At 63.0% G+C, this 16282-nt stretch overlaps 1 protein-coding gene across 1 annotated transcript; it reads right to left on the bottom strand.

Annotated features, from left to right (window-relative positions):
* Nucleotides 1-14781, bottom strand: SEZ6 (seizure related 6 homolog). Its single transcript, XM_050321954.1, is given in 19 exon segments — nucleotides 1-917; nucleotides 1584-1686; nucleotides 1771-1891; nucleotides 1992-2030; nucleotides 2149-2346; nucleotides 2426-2617; nucleotides 2697-2891; nucleotides 2969-3165; nucleotides 3248-3386; nucleotides 3672-3866; nucleotides 3949-4115; nucleotides 4508-4676; nucleotides 4751-4936; nucleotides 5260-5452; nucleotides 6365-6498; nucleotides 6571-6697; nucleotides 6699-6898; nucleotides 6901-7119; nucleotides 14612-14781. Coding segments are annotated over 19 exon segments (2868 nt in total). The 5' UTR covers nucleotides 14676-14781; the 3' UTR covers nucleotides 1-887.
* Nucleotides 14782-16282: the final 1501 nt, after the last annotated feature.

Here is a 16282-nt window from a genome sequence, read left to right as displayed (position 1 = left end):
ACTTCTTCTAAAACACCTTTTTTTTTATTAATGAAACAATCAAAAGATGGGTAGGGGGGCGGTGTCCCCTCCAGACCGGGAGCCGGGGTCACCAGCCCGGGCGGGACGCGGCGGTGGGGTGGGGGGACACAGCCATGCCCGGTGCCCCTGCCCACCCCGTCACCCCCGGGACGTGCGGGGGAGGACGCGCCGGTGGCGAGGGGATTCCCCCCCCGGGAGGGCGAAGCAAGCGGGGGGCCGGGAGGACACGCAGCATGCTGGGGGGCACGGGGGGGGACACGTCCCTGCGTGGCGGCGGTGGGAGACACGGGGGTGCGGGGGGACCAGCCCTGTGCTGGGGAGGACGAGAGGGGGCGAGGGTGTGGGGGGCACCCAGTGGTGCCCACATGGCCACCCAAGCCCCTCACCCACCCCCCGGGGCTTTATCCCCTCCCGCTGCAGCCCCGGGGAGCCCTGTCCTTACCTGGGGGTCCCCACAGCGCTGCTCCCCCTGCCTGGGTCCCTCCTCCATCGCGGGGGCTGGGGGGGCTGCTGTGTCCCTGCGGGGAAGTCCGGAGGAAGGGTGGAGCCCGGGGGGGCAGAATGGGAGGCGGGGACCCTCACTGGCTCAGGGGCTGGGGAGGCAGGATGGGGTCCAGGGACCCCCACTGGCTCAGCCCCCCATGAGCCCGGTGTGGGGGGCTGGGTGACAGTGGGGCTCGGACAGACCCCACAGGGGTCTGGGTGGGCTGGAGGTGGCAGGGAGATGGCCGGTGCCCAGGTGGGTCCCGCCAAACGCTCGGCTTGAGTCTCCTTGGGAGAGGTGTTCCTGACCCCTGCCGAGGGCCGGTGGGCACGGGGGGGCCCGGGAGGGGTGGCTGCGGTGCCCAGCTCCACACTGCCCACGCCTAGATGGACACCTCATACTCCCTCGTGTCCTGCAAAGAAAACAGACTGCAAGGGGTTGGACACTCGGCAGCGTGATGGGGTGCCTTGGGCAGGGACAGGGCATTTCCCACCCCGTAGGGACCTGGGGGCACATCCCAGCCCCTGGGGATGCAGGTGTCATCCCATGTGTGGTCCCTGGACAGATACTCAATCCCGTGTGTAGTTGCTGGGATGGATGTCCAATGTAATGCATAGTCCCTGGGATGAATGTTCCAGCTGATGTGCTGTACATGGGCCCTTGATGGATATCCCAGCTGGATATCCCAGACTGATGTGTGGTGCCTAGGTGGATGTCCCGTTCTGTGAACAGCCCCTGGATGGGTATTACATCCCGTGTCTTGTCCCTGAATAGATGTCCATCCTGTGCATGGTCCCTGGATGGACATCCCAGCTGATGTGTGGTCTCTGGATGCATGTCCCACCCCATGTGTGGTTTCCTGGATTGATGTCCATCCTATGAATGGTCCCGGGATGGCTGTCCCATCCCATGTGTGGTCCCCTGGGTGGATGTCCTATCTAATGCACGGTCCCTGGAACACAAGAGCCCATCTCACACCTGCCCCACCTCAGGCACAGCCCCTGGCCCAGGTGCCTGTGAGATGTGGGGTCCCTGGAGTGCCCAGCCCCAGCCGAGGGGTGTGGGGGCCGGTACTTACTCCTGTCTCATAGGTGGGATTGTCGAACGCCGACTCCACGGTGATATGGTCGTAGGGGTGGGAGCCGGCAAGGGGCAGCTGCAGGGCCGGCTTCCCCTGGAGCCTGTGGGGAGAGAGGGCAGCTGGGGCAGGCAGCAGGGGGGCCGTGAGTACCCCATGGGGCGACAGGAGCCAGTGGGCCACTCACTTGGAGAAGTAGAGATAAATGCCCCCGATGAGCAGGGCCACCACCAGCACGGGCAGGAAGACAGCGATGGCAACGTTGGTGCCTTCCAGCGCGGTCCCCGAGGGCACGGCCTTGGCTACGGCTGCGCGGGAAAGTTGGGGCTCACCGAGGGGACACCCCACACCGGCTGCACCCTGGGTGTCCCTCTGCACCCAGGCACCCCAACACCCCCTTGCCCTTACCATCCAGGTTGCGGTTGCTGTAAAACTCATCGTAAGAGGCTGGAGAGGGTGGGAGAAAGAAAGAAAGCAAGCAAGAAAGAAAGGGTGTAGTGAGAATTGGGATGCCAAGCAGCGCCAGCGCCATGCTGGGGGGTGTGTGTGGGGGAGGTCCTCTCACCCGCCTTGCAGATGGGAGGGGGGCCGCTCCAGCGTGAGGGGTGCCCAGGCAGGCAGCGCAGACTGCCCTCGCCCAGCAGCGCCCGGCCCGCGGTGCAGGAGAAGTGTAAGGTGGCTCCCGCCGGGTACAGCCGCCGCTCCGGGTTCTGCCGCCCGCCCGCCGGCACACCAGGGTTGTGGCAGGGCTCGTATGTCTCCGCTGCAGGGCAATGGGATGGTGGCGTCAGCGCTCGCCATCAGCTTGGGGGACGTGCCCAGGGAGGGGGTACCCAACTCACGGGTGCACTTGGGAAGGCGGTCACTCCACTTGGGCCCCCCCGCGGCACGGTCGTGGCAGGTGAGAGTCCCAGCACCCGCCAGGACGTAGCCTTTGTCACAGACGTACTGCACGGTGGCTCCCACCGGGAATTTAGGGTTGGAGACCACCCTGCGGCTGTGCTCGGCATCCCCAGGGTCCCGGCAGGTTGTCACTGCAGAAGGGATTGACCAGTGGTGACAGTGGCCGGGGACACGCCGTGGGGCAGGGGGACACTGGCGGGCACCACTCACCCCGCTCGCAGGAGGGCAGGTCACCGCTCCACGTCAGGTCCCAGTGGCACATCAGGAGGTCAGTGCCAGTCAGCTGGAAGCCGGGGTAGCAGTGGAAGGTGACCACAGTGCCATGGAGAAGCTCCGGCTGTGAGGACGTCTTCCAGCCATTGGCGATTTCTGGCAGCTCAGGGCAGGTGTCGTTGCGCGGGACCTCTGTGGGGATGGAGGGGTGAGCAGGGCAGTGGGGACAGCAGGGACACTGGTGACGCTGTTACACCAGTGGGGCTCACCAGAGAAGTGGATGACAAAGCCCTGCCGATAGGCGAAGGGGCCGGCACCAGGGTCAGACTGGAACTGGACGGTGACGTCGGCAGTGGAGGCGTAGAGCTTGAAGCGGCCGCGAGCGCCCGTGTACTGGCCCAGGATTCGCGCCGTCAGGTCGTCCCCATCGTAGAAGGTCAGCATGTCCCCTGAGCCCAGCCGCAGCCTGGGGCAGTGGGGCCATGAGGGCGGGAGGTGCATGGATCCCCCGTCCCACTGTCCCCATCCCGGGCCGTCCCCACACTCACACACGGACGTCCAGCATGATGCGCTTGTCCTCCTCCACGTGCAGCCCCCAGATGCAGTCCTGACCCTTGCCATACGCCTCTGGCCAGTTGGGTGACAGCACCACACCAGCTGTGTCCGTCAGCTCCCCACTGCACACCGCTGTGGGCACACACCGGGCTCAGCACTGCCACGCGGCACCCACCACAGCACCTTCCACCCAGTGCCCAGGACCTAATCCAGCACCCACCATCCCCGCTGTCTCCAGCTCCCACCATGTCCCTCAGCTCCAGCACACACAACAGCACGGTGGCTCCAGGATCTCTCACATCCCATCCTCAGCTCCAGCATCCACAGCAACCCCCAGCAACTGTGGCACTCTCCAGCCCCAACACCCACCAAACCCCCCCATTTCAGCCCCTCTGACCCCACAGTCCCGGCACCTACCACGGCAAGCTGGTTCTGTCTCATTCCACTGGGGGTCACTGGGGTCGACGCACTCGATGATGGTGGAACCCTGCTCCAGCGTGTAGCCAGGGTCACAGCTGAACTCCACTGTGGTGCCCACGGGGTACCGGGGGTCGCTGGCCGTGAAGTTCCCATACTTGACGAAGGGCTCATAGCAATGCCCCTGCTCGAAGGCTGCGGGCACAGGAGCAAAGGTCTGCAGGGGCCGGGCGGGCACAGGGATGTTTGGGTGCCCCCCTACACCCCGGCCCCATACCCTCATAGCGCAGTGCCATGCCCGCAGCGGCCCCGCTGCTGTCGGTGGTGAGCTCCACGAAGAAGTGGCGCCCGGTGCTGAGCAGCCCCTCGATGGGCAGGTACTCCACCTCGTAGGAATCGTACACTGGTGGTGCCTCCACGTTGTTGCCGTTGCGGATGATGAGCCTGCCAAGGCATGACAGGGGCAGGGTGCTGTGGTGGCCACGGCCAACATCACCATCCTTGGGCATGGTAAATGGCACCCACCCATGGGCACGGCCAGCCGTATCTTTTCTGAATGTGGCCAACAGCACCCGTCCTTGGCCATGGCCAATGGCCAACAGTGGCCACACTTGGCCAACTATACCCATTCTTGAATATGATCAATGGTGCCCACCCCTGGTCACAGCTGATGGATTCCATCCTGGGATATGGTCAGTGGTACCCATCCACAGGGATGACCAGCATCCACCATCCTTGAATATGGCCAACAACACTCATCCTTGAACATAGCCCTGTACGGGGCTGCCCCAGGGTGCCACCACCCTCCCCCATGCTCCCCAGCTCCAGGGCCAAACCTGTCGTCATCCTCTGCCAGCGACACCTTCTCGAAGTGGAGGTGCAGGCGGTGGCCATCGGGCGCCTCCAACAGCCAGTGGCACGTCAGGTTGTTGCTGTAGTTCCCAGGGAAGCCGGGCGAGACGATGCGTCCCACTGTGGCATTCCGGACTACCCCGCCGCACGTGGCTGCAGGAGAGGGACCATCAGTGGCCGACTGTGCCGTGCTGGCCGTGCCGTGTCCCCGCCGTGCTGGTGCTTACCGAGGCAGAGGGGCTCACGGGTGCTCCAGAAGGGGCGGGTGGCGTTGCGGCAGAGCAGCCGGCGGGCACCCTGCAGCTGGTACCCCGTGGTGCAGCGGAAGCGGGCGTCCCCACCGGGGTGCAGGCTGCTGACAGAGACCTCCCCGAAAGCCGGCCGTGCTGGGAAGGGGCAGCTCAGCAGGTAGGCTGGGGGCAGGCGGTGATGTTACCAAGGGCAGGGGGGCAACATACCCTTTCAGATCCCAGCACCCGCCTCCCCAGCCCCCCCTCAAATGCCTGGGTGCTGCAGGACTGTGTGACACGGTGCCTATGGCTGCCAGGAATGATGCCAAATGAGCCTGTAATTGCTCACACCAATTAGCTCTCCATGAGCGTTCTTCACCCGGTCAGTGCCCCCTTAAACCTGCCAGCGGCACAGATAAACTCGTGGTGCATCACCACACTCCAAGTTAGTGCTGTGTCAGTAGGGAAGCCCCTCACAGGGTACAGGGGAGCCTGTGTTCCTGTACCTTGATAGTGAAAGTGGTAGGATCCAGGGCTGGGGGGCCGAGGGCTCTGGAAGCGGAGGGTGAGGAGGTTGGCTGGGCTGCGGATGACCTGGCCCCGCAGCAGGAAGGACTCGTTGGCCAGGAGGATGGGCTCCAGACCCCCTGCACTCTCCACTGTCAGCGTCTCCCCCTCTGCCAGGCTGATGTTCTCCACCTGCAGGGGACACAGGTGTCACCACCACAGCATCACCCGGCATCCAGCTCGGAGCTGGTCCTTGAGTGGCTTCTCCGTGGTCGATAGCGCACTGGAGCTTGTCTACGCAGGGCAGCACCTTTCAAACATGGTTAGCAGTGCCATAAATCATCCCCCACGCCAAGAGGGGCTGGGACCAGCCAGCGGCTCTGCCGGAGCACCATGACACGGCCAGGCCCACACCGACAGCCTCGCCGACAGCCAGGTGTGCGTGCGTTCCAGCCCCTCGGAGCAATTTGCTATCAATGATCTTAATTAAGCCGTGCTGCATGGTGAGGAGCAGCAGCGCTGGTGAGTGCGGGCTGGAGCGGGGCTGGTGGTGGAGATGCTGTCTTTAGCTCACCACCAGCTTTCAGCAAGCCACGGCATTGCCCTGCGGCATCTTCAGCAGCAGGTCCAGCAGAGACAGGGACACATGGCCATGTGCTGCTGACAGCAGTAGCACGTGCCCTCAGCACAGCAGGATTTTCTGTCAGCCTCTGCTCCTGGCAGATGGGCGCTGGGTGTTCCTGGCTCTGCAGCACCGCATGGCACCCGCCGGCGTTGCTTACACCTTCCCCATCAGGGCTTTGTTAATTAAATCTCACAGCACTGCTTTGTGATGGGTGCCAGCCACGGCAGCTGGTGGGCACGGAGCATCCTGGGGCATCCCACCAACTCATGCACCCGCATTTCTGTGCCGGAGCCTGAGGGTGGGCAATGCCCTGAACCACTCTGCTGGTTTAGGGACACAGGAATGGGAACAAGGACATGGACAAGACCATGTGCTTGCCACACCCTGCACAGCCACACAGCCGTGGCAGGGAGTAGGGGACCTCCCACGCTTGTCTGCAGGCACTTGGCACTCTGTCCCACCCACAGCCCTCAGCTCACCTTGAGCTCCACGCCATAGCCAGGGTAAACAGAGATGGTGTAGGTGCAGTCCAGGCTGCCATCATAGGGGACACCAGCTGGCTCCGGGGACACCAACCAACCCTCAGGACCCGCCAGCGTCCGGTTACAGGGAGCTGGTGACAGAGGAGATCCCGGCTCAGCCCCACTTCACCCCAGTTCCACCTGACTCCCTCCCCAGGACTCACCTGGCCCCTGCAGCGTGGTGACGGTGGTGGTGGTGATGGTGGAGGTGGTTGTGGTTCCCTCCTCATCCCCAGGCACCACAGCAGCCCCAGTGCGGGGTGCCAGGGATGTTCCAGCAGTGGTGGGTGCCTGACTCTGACACCCCAGGGGGGGACCACGAGGGGTCAGCATCTGGCACAGCCCCCCATACCTCCCCCCACGGCCCGGAGCGCCCTGCTGGCGTGGTCAGCGGGTCAGTGGGGAAGGCAGGCCGGGGCAGGGAAGGGGTGTGAGGTGAGGGCTTGGGGGCTGGGGGGCCAGGGGCTGGCTGGAGGGCACCCGAGGGGAGGAGGGGCCAGCGCCAGCGGGCAGGAATGGTGCCTGGGCCAGGTAGTCCTTCTTCAGGAAGGCTTCGTGCAGCAGGTCCTCCAGCAGAGGGTGGTGGTTGAGGATCTTCAGTGTGGGCGCTGTGCTCACAAAGTGAGCCTCTGTCTCCCGCTCTGCTGGGGTGGGCAGCACCGTAGGCTCGGCCTCAGCACTCTCCCCGGTCTTCCTCGCCAGCCCGTTGAAGCCTGGAGGGACGAAAAGAACATGGGATGCTGGGAACAGGTGGACTGAAGCTGGACTGGGGACTGACAAGGAACGGGGGACTGGTGATGCACCAGGGACTGATGTTAGATGTGGCACCTGGGACCAACCCTTGGCCATGGACTGATGCTATGCCAGCTCTGGGGGCAGGTACCACACTGGGGAGCAATGCTGGGGCAGTACCACAGACCTGTGCCACACAGGGGACTGATGCTGCACCAGAGACCAACATTTCCCCATGAACTAATCTTTGACCACAGGCCAGTGCCTCTCTGAGGACTAATGCTTTCCTGCACACCAATATTCCTCCAAAATCAGGATAGCAAGCAAGCACATCAAGCACATGCAGTGAGACCCCACCAGCCTTCTCCCAGAATACCCTTCACTGGGGCAGCCCTGGCAATTAAGCCCTGGCTAATTAATGCACAGCTGCAGCTTATACCACGTGGAGGGGTGCCCACCCCTGCCATGAGCCAGCTCTGTTGGGGACAGCCCTGGGGTTGGTGTTCCTGGTCACAGATTGTCCTTCTACATGGAGGTGGCCATGCCCTGCCAAGGGCCCCCCAGGACCCCATGTCCCCATGGTGCAGACACACAGGCAACTAACATGACTACCATGACAAGCTGCACCAGGAACGTCACTGGAGCCTGGGACCCTGCTCCAGGCCACCCGTGCAATGAGTCTGTGAGAGCTCATCTCTCCAGCCACGCTGCAGATAAGCAATGTCAATCTGCAGGGGACCACCCCCACCGACGCTCCTCACCTCCCATCCACTGCCACAGGGATCCCCCCACCACAGCCCCATGTCCCTCCCAGAGCATCAGTCCCTGAGCAAACCCGCAGCGTGCCCAGCCCAGCCGCTTACAGCCTTTAGACCAAAAATTAAAAGGGAAATTAATCAGCCCTAATGAATCACCCGGCGTCTCCCGCTCCTGGATCTGGCACAACACCGTCCCCTCTCCCGCCGGGCGTGGCTCCCCAGTCCCCGTGCCGCAGCAGGGGGGATGCCACGGTGGCACCCACCAGCATCCCTCTGAGGCCTGGTGAGGGGCAGGAGGCCACGGCAGCGCGTGGGCGCGTCTCGCTGCCGTGCACAGGCACTGATGACACGATACTGCCAATTACCGGGTAATTATCCCGATCCGTAGCAGGGCAGGGCCCCGTGAAGATTAATTACTTTGCGACTGCTGCTTTTAAGGGACTATTAAGAGACATTATCTTGGGTGTGCAGCGTGGTGGGGAGACACTGGATGCTGGGAGGCATCCTCATCCCCCCTGCCACCCACCCTGTGTCCCCAGCCCCCACTGTCATTGCCCTGGGATGGTGATAGTGCCCTGGGCTCAGCAGGGAAGTGAACACCTGCCCACACTGGTTCCAAAAGGTTCACTTGCCCCCCAGCAAGGCCAGAATTATATTTTAATAGGAGCCATTTATTAGAACATAAAAGTTAATGAGTTTATACTGAAGGGCGCCAAAATCTCCACTAGGTTTTAATAGCAGATTAGTGCTCAGGGCTGGGCCCTGCGCTGCCACAGCTGCCCCACACAGTGAAGGCTGGGGTAGAGATGCCCATCTCACCTCCCTGGACACCCCTGCCCATGGGTACCTCACCTGCCCAAAGTGCTAGGGGAACTGAGGCTACTGGGTGAGGCTAGACCCCACAGCAAGGATCCTAAAGCAGATCCCATCTGGACACTGTGCACCCCGGGCTGGGGAGCATGTAGGCACCAGACACTGCCCTGAGCTTTGTGTGGTTCCCTGGGTACCATGGGATGCTCCTGGCACCAGGGGATGCCCAGGACCCAGGATTGTCTTGACCCTCAGGGGATGCAGGATGCTCAGCCCACTGTAGGAAGGCACCGGATGCCCAGCTGCTGCCACTCATGCCCCGTGAACACCACAGGATTAGAGCCTCCACCTCCACAGATGTCTCTAAGCAGCTTATCTCCAGTGCCACGGCTATGTCCCTCCCACGCCCCCAAGGTCACCAGGGACCACTGACACGGGACCAGCTATCCATCAGCCTCCCCTCTGGCCCCTGGCACCCAGCAGAGACCCTCCAGAGCTCAGAGTGGGCACAGACCCTTGCAAAGGGGCTGGCAGGTCCCCACTGGCCATGTGCCTGACGGCGTCCCTGGGCACGGCTGCCACGTGCCCATGGCTGCAGCCGGGACGGGGTCCTAATCCCTCACACTGGCTTTGTTGGGCGGGAGTTTATTAACAGCAGCCGGGAGATGCCAGAGACTAATCCGGCTGTGGCGGGCGGCTGCCCCCCCCAACGGGAATCGATGCTGCCTGCTGTCACAAATAAATAAATAAGGCAGCACGCGGCCGCCCGGGGAGCACCGATCGATGCTGCCCGCCAAGAAAGCAATAACAGAGCGCCCAGCTCAGGGAGGGGACAGGGCAGGGCCCTTGGTGGCCCCAGGAGCATCACAGTGCCGTGACACGGTAGTGTTCCATGCCTCAGTTTCCCCTTCTGCAGGAGGGGGCAGGCAGGAGGCATCTTGGGCACAGTGGGGAGGGCCTCACAGGATTCCAGGTTTATTTTCCAATTTAAAATCCAATCTGGCTTTACCCCCATGGCCAGGGCCAGCAGCCATGATGAATGAGCTGTCAGGCAGCCAATGCCACGGTTCCCCACCCACAGCCTCCACGCTCCCTCACCCCCAGCCCCCAGCCCCCTGAACTGCTCCCAGACCCCAAAGCAGGCGCAGGAAGTGGAACGTGCAGTGTTGATGCCAGATCCCAATCTGTCCCCTGTCCTGGTGTCTCTGCAGACCCCTAGCAGCGAGCAGGGCTTGTTTCCAGGTGGAAAGGCAATGTGGGCAGGAGCAGGCAGGGAATACAGGTGGGTGCAGGTGGTGGGTGGGCAGGTGTAGGCAGTGTGGGAATACAGGCAGTGTCAGGATGCAGGCAGGCGTGGGCGGGCAGTGCAAGGATGCAGGCAGGGATGGGTGTGCACTGGCAGGAGCACACAGATGGCTTCAGGGTGCAGGCAGGGGTGGGTGGGCCCAGGCAGGACTGTGTAGCCAGGTCCCCTGACACCCAGTTGACACCACCGGCACTCAGCGTGGCGAGCTGGGAACCCCTTTGGCACCTATGCTGGCATCCATGTCCTGCCACCCCGTGACCACCTCCACCCTGGCACCACCAGTGACCCCAGATGCTCATGGCTAAGCCAAGATTGTTAGAGCAGCTGGGGAGGGGACCCAAGGGGTGTCCCGGTGGCCGGGGACGCTGCCAGCGAGCATGGCCGCCAGCCCTGGCAGCTACCAGAGGAGCTCTGCTTTAATATTCATGGCAGCGCTGGCGGGGAAGCGTTTGACCTTGTATGTTTTGCGATTCTCCTTGAATTGAACAGTCATTTACCCGCTGACACATGTCACGTCACCGCAACCGGTTCCCTGGAGCATCGCGGCGGCCGAGCGCCGGCTGACACACCGAACACCCCGAGCATCACCGACACCGGGTGGGCACGAGGGCAGAGCACGGAGAGCACCAGGGTGCTCATCCCTGGGGCTTTCCTCCCTCCCCACCTGGCGGATGCCAGTGGTGCCCTCATCCCCTCCCTGTCACCCACGGCCCATGTAATCCCAGTTCCCTGCTCTCCCTGTGGAGCTAATGGGTTTGTACAGCAATTTCCCTGCACGGCGGCAGCGGTGATAAATTGTATGTCTGCTGCTATTTCGGACCCAAGCACTGTGCTGTGCCATGTCCCCCCTCGCTGTGCTGATCAGCCCCTCCAGCGCTGCATCAGGATCCCCTGTGACAGAGACCCCACTGCTGCGCCACCCCACAGTGCCCATGGTGTGGACGGCAGCCCCCCATGGGGCTCCGTGCAAGCTCTGGACTCCCCCAGGATCCATCACAGCTCACCCCGCTGTGTGACAGAGGAGCACCCAGCCCTCGGAGCACTCCTGGGTCCTGGAGGTGCCTGTCCAGCACGGCAGGAGTCAGGGAGGGAGAGCAGAGCCACGCTGCCCTCCCAGCTCCTATCTCCCCTTCCCTGCCCGCTGCCAGCGACAGTAATTGAAATCAGTTGCGGGAGGCGAGCGAGAGCTGCTTTTCGGGCTCCGTGTTGGGCTGCTCAGCCATGTCATCCTTCCCGCAGACACCATTCCCTCCCACCGCCGCCTGCTCCCGCCAGAGCCAGCATCCCAGCTGCCTCCAGCACCGTGTCCCTTCCAGCCAACCCCACCCCCTGCCCTGTCACTGCTCTTCCTATAGGATGAACCATCCATTTCTAGAAGCCACCAGGGGCTGATGCCATGGCCACGTTCCCCTTGCTGCCACCTCCCAGGGCAGCTGGGGACCACCGGAGCCCACCCTACCCGAGCATCACCCTGAGCATCGCCCAGCATCGCCTGATCTGGCATTTCAAGCACCTCTCTCCATTTTCACAGGGTCAGAGCAGCGTTCTTGCGGCTGATTAATATTTGATCCCTTCAGCACAGCTCGTTACGGCATTTAAATTATATATGTAATAATTCCTACTGGCACGGCGAGCGTGCGGACTGGCTCCTGACGCTTCTCCTGCAGGCTGGGGATCGAGTGCATCCCCAGCCTTGGCCAATGGGACCCCCCCGGCACCTCGGAAGATGTGATGAGCAGTGCCAGGTCTCAGCACAGGGCAGGCTGGCAGCAAACCAGGCAGATAGATGCATCCTCAGCTGCCTCTGGCAAGTCCAGGCAGCCCCTTCACCCACACAAGGGTGGTTGTGGTGGGAGCAGTGCTGGTCCTCCAGTTCACCCCATCTCCCTGGCAGCAGGAGGAAGGGATGCTGCCATTCCCGAGCTCCCTGCCTGCGACTGGAGGGAATCCATTACCTCCCTGGTTATAGGCAGCTTTCAGAGGCAATCTTTCAATTGTGCGCATTTAAAGAATTGATTGGAAGCGAAATTATCCTCTCCCGTCAGAGCCACTGGAGACACAACTTCATCTGCCTCCCCTGGGGGCTGTTGGTGCTCCTGGGGGACCCTGCAGCCGGGGTCAGCCCCAGCCCCCACCCCAGTATGGGGCTCCATATGGGAAAACAGCCCTAGAGAGCCCCGTGCCAGCCTGGGGGTCCCACTGGTAGAACAGCAGGGGGGATATCCCCACTGCTCCCCACCAGGCCTGAGGGTGCCCTTGTCACGTCCTTGCCCAAGCCTCATTGCACCCCATTGTGCCCCATTTCCCCCCACATTCCTGCTGCTCTGGCCCTGCCTGGCAGCCCTGCCTGGCACAGCACCCTGTGCTGAATTTGTTCCCACCACTGCAAACCCAGAGACGATCCCTGCGGCAATCAGGCTCCCAGGGGATGGTGGGGGTGGCTGGCTCAGCCTGCGCCCCACATCCCCCTCGGGACAGCCCTGCCCTCCCGCTCTCTGGCTTAAGAGCATTATCCAGATAATCCTGGCCTGGCGGCACGGCAGCGTGGCGGTGACGAACTCCTCCGAGGCATGCAGGGCACGGGCACACGCGCCGTTAATTACTGTAGCAGACGCCTGCCTCCTCCTCCAACCCCCTCCTCACACCGAGACCCCAGCCAGCACCCACATCCCCAGAGACACCCTGTCCCCTAAATACGTCTTTCCCATGGTGCAACTGGCTGATTTTGGATGCTGTGGCACAGCTCAAGGGGGCACAGCCAGGCCCTGTGCCCTCTGCCACTGCATCTCATTACTCCCAAGCTGCCAGGACCCCAAATTACACGGATCTCCCTTCAGCATGGCTTAGATGACCCCCTCAAAAAATGCCCAGTCTGCCATGGCTTTGGAGAGCTGGGGAGAGGGGCTGCAGTGGGGCAGGGTGAATGGAGACTTGCCTGGCACCATACCACCCGGCTGCACCAGTGCTGCAGGGTCCAGAGCCCACTTTCTGCTGGGGAAAACCCCTGCAGGCACCAGGGGCTGGTGCTGCCCCATGGCTGGGGAGGATAGATACAGGATCAGACCCTGCATTACCACCACTCAGAGTGCATCACCAAGCCCCCAGCCTGGCTGAGAGGTCCAAGATCCCCTGTGCTTGTGTTCTCCAAACCCATGGCTCATCCCCATCATGCACCAGACCAGCAATGCCAAGCCAAGGCCACAGTAACACTGAGCATGGTGGTGCTGCATGGAAATTGGGGTGCTGTGTGGAAGCCCTGCCTGATGGGGGACAGGTTGCTGGGGGCTGGGGCCCACAGGCAGCTCCCACCACATGACAATGGACACAGAATGGACAGGACCCCATGGGTGCAAGCCCTAGGAAAACTAAGCACCTCCCAGGGTATCCCTACTTCTAAGACTCTGGGAAATGCACATGCAGAGTTTAATTAACTTTATTGATATTCAGAAATTAGGGGACTGACTAGAGGTAATTGCTCATTAGAAATCATTAAACTGACACAGTAAGCACTAACCTCCCTTGGGGGAAACCTGTCCTGCCCAGGGCCCTCCTCCCAGGACAGAGCCAGCAACACAGACCCCCCTCCAGCTTCACAGCCCCTCTGGCAGGGCAGGAGATGGGGGTGCTGTGGCGTTGCCCCACTTGCTGCCCGCATCCACCCCCTCTCACAAGGAAGAAGGCTGTGGCAGCAGCCCCAGGTGGCACAGTGAGCTGGGAATAGCAGCGGGCGCAGGGCCACGGCGCCCTTCCCCGGCTGGGCTCCGTTGCCAGATGGGGAGTTTATGTAACTCCCCGCACGGCTGCTGCCTGCAGCCGGTGCCCGCATCCTGCATCCAGCATCCCGCATCCCACCGGGGCCAGCGGGGCTGGACCATGACCCGCCCATCGCCCCGGGTATGGTCACAGTGGTCCGGGGCACCCCAATCCCTGACAAATCTCCCCAAGACTCAGAGGATCCCTAATCCTATTTTTGGGGCAGTGGAGCCATGAGGCATCGAGGCTGCCGGTGCCCCATGGGTGACAGAGCCAGGGAGCCGAGCTGGGTGTTGGCTGCTCTCCTTGGGAAGGACCAACACCAGCTATCCCCATGTCCCCCGCGCCCCTCCCAGAGACGGAGGGGTCACCCCAACAGAGGAGGGGGAGGAAGAGCCAAGTGCCCCCAGTGCCCCGTGGTGGGGACTGTACGGAGAGACCGGCTCACGGCGCAGCCAGATGGAGGGCGGCTCGAAGGGCTCGGTGACCGCGGGCACGGGTCCCGCCGGGCGCTGCCGCGCCTGTCAAGCCCCCGGTGCCGCGGTGCACTCCCCATCGCCGGTAATACCGGGGGCGGCGTTGCACCAGCCCGGCTGCAAACCGCTCTGCGCCTCCCCGGTGCGGGTGATGGGGCGGATAACGGGATTTGAGGGGGAGGGCTGGGATTCTCGGTTCGCCCTGGGGGGGCTCGCGGAGCGCCCCCGCCGCACCGGGGGGCGAGCGCGAGTTGGCAAAGTTTGGCGGCGACGGAGAGGGGTTGAAGCCATCGGTACCGGGGGGGGTGGGGTGGTCGGTGTGCATGGCGGGGGGCGACCGGGGCGGGTGGGGGTATCGGGCGGCGCTTACCGTGTGCCGGGGCGCGGAGCAGCGCGGCGAGGAGCGGCAGGAGGAGGGCGGGCGGCGGGCCCATGGCCGGCGGCGGTCGGTCAGCACCGCGGACAGCTCCGCTGCGGGCGCGGCGGCGGCGGCGGCGGCGCCCCGAGCGGCGCCCGCCGATACCGGGGACGGCGGGGGGGCCGTAATGCTCCGAGCGCGGCGCACGCCAATCCCGCCGATGGAAGGGGGGGCTCTCCCCGCCTCTCCCTCACCGCCCCCGCCGCCCCGCCGTAGTTCTCCGAGCGCGGCGCACACCAATCTCGTCGATGGAGAAGGGGGGGCTCTTCCCGCCTCTCCCTCACCCCCCACCCCCGCCGTAATGCTTCGAGCACGGCGCTCTCCAATCCCGGGGACGGGGGGGTGGCCGTAACGTTCCAAGTGAGGCTCTCGCCAGTGTCAGGGACAAGGGGGGAGCGGGGAGCGCCTCTCCACCTCCCCCCGCCGCCGTAACTCTCCGAGCGCGGCGCCCTCCAATCCCACAGGCCGAAGGGGGGGTGCTCCTCCCTGCCACCCCACCCCCACGCCGTAACTCTCCGAGTGCGGCGCCTCAAAATGCTGGGAGATGAAGGATGGGGGAGGGGGATCTCTTACTTCCCCCAGCCCCGAACCCCGGGCTAGGAGCCACCGAGGGCTGTGGGAACGGTCCTCAGTGCCCACCTCATCATATCCTGCCTTCCCGCCATGCTGCACCCTCCAGGAGGCTCATCACAACTCCACACACCCTCCCCACAGCTGCTCTCCCCCAACCCTAAATAGCTCAAATTAGGGCTTGGCTCATCATCCCCCCAAGCAGAAACACCTGGATGCGGGGCAGCCCCCACAACACAGAGGGGAACCCCTTTCCTTAAAATGGGGGTGCAACACCCCCTCCCCAGCCCCCTGCCTCGGGGGCCCGGGGGACAGGCAGCCCTGCAGTGGGCAGATGGCGTTGGCACTGGCACCGAGCAGCTCCACGCTGGCTGATGGACGGCTCTTGCGGGTGTTAAAAATATGAAAAACCAGCTCTTTGTTTAATAACCCACCCCCCCTCATCCCTGCAAAAGCCCAGATGGCTTCGCCTCGCTGGCCGGCCCCACCATACACGCAGCCCACGCAGCCAGCACCGCTGGGGGTTTATTTTTAATCCCAGTTCCTGCTTTGCTGACACACATCATTCCTGTCACGGAGAACGGCAAACCACGTGCCACACAGATTGGCATGGGGACGAAAGGGCAGTGACCAGGCCCATGGCATGGGCTGTGTGCCACCAGCCCCATGGCTGCAGTGGGAATGGAGCTGGCAGTGATGCCACAGCATCCTTCTCATCCCAGGGTGCTGCCGGTTCTCCCACAAAGCACTTTCAGCTCTAAACCCAAAACTTTGATCCGCCGGTAGCTCCATTAATGTTTAATGCAGCAAAGCCCTGGTAGGGCTCAGAAGATGAGCATTTTGAGGCCAAATTGAAGTTTCTAATATTATGATATTCAAATAATTTTAATCCACCCGATGCTTCCCCAGGCAGGTACCCGGACTGCTAATGAGGGGCTTCCTTCAGAGGCTGTTGGTTTTGACAAAAAACAAACAATCCTTTGCAGGTGCTATCAAAGCATCAGGAACGGTGAGGAAAATGGGGCCGAAAATGGGGCCAAACAATCCTGGAGC

The sequence above is a fragment of the Myiozetetes cayanensis genome, unplaced genomic scaffold (assembly GCF_022539395.1).
Source record: "Myiozetetes cayanensis isolate MyiCay16 unplaced genomic scaffold, myiCay2020 scf27, whole genome shotgun sequence".
Classification (NCBI taxonomy): domain Eukaryota; kingdom Metazoa; phylum Chordata; class Aves; order Passeriformes; family Tyrannidae; genus Myiozetetes; species Myiozetetes cayanensis.
This window is presented reverse-complemented; position numbering and strand designations above follow the sequence as displayed.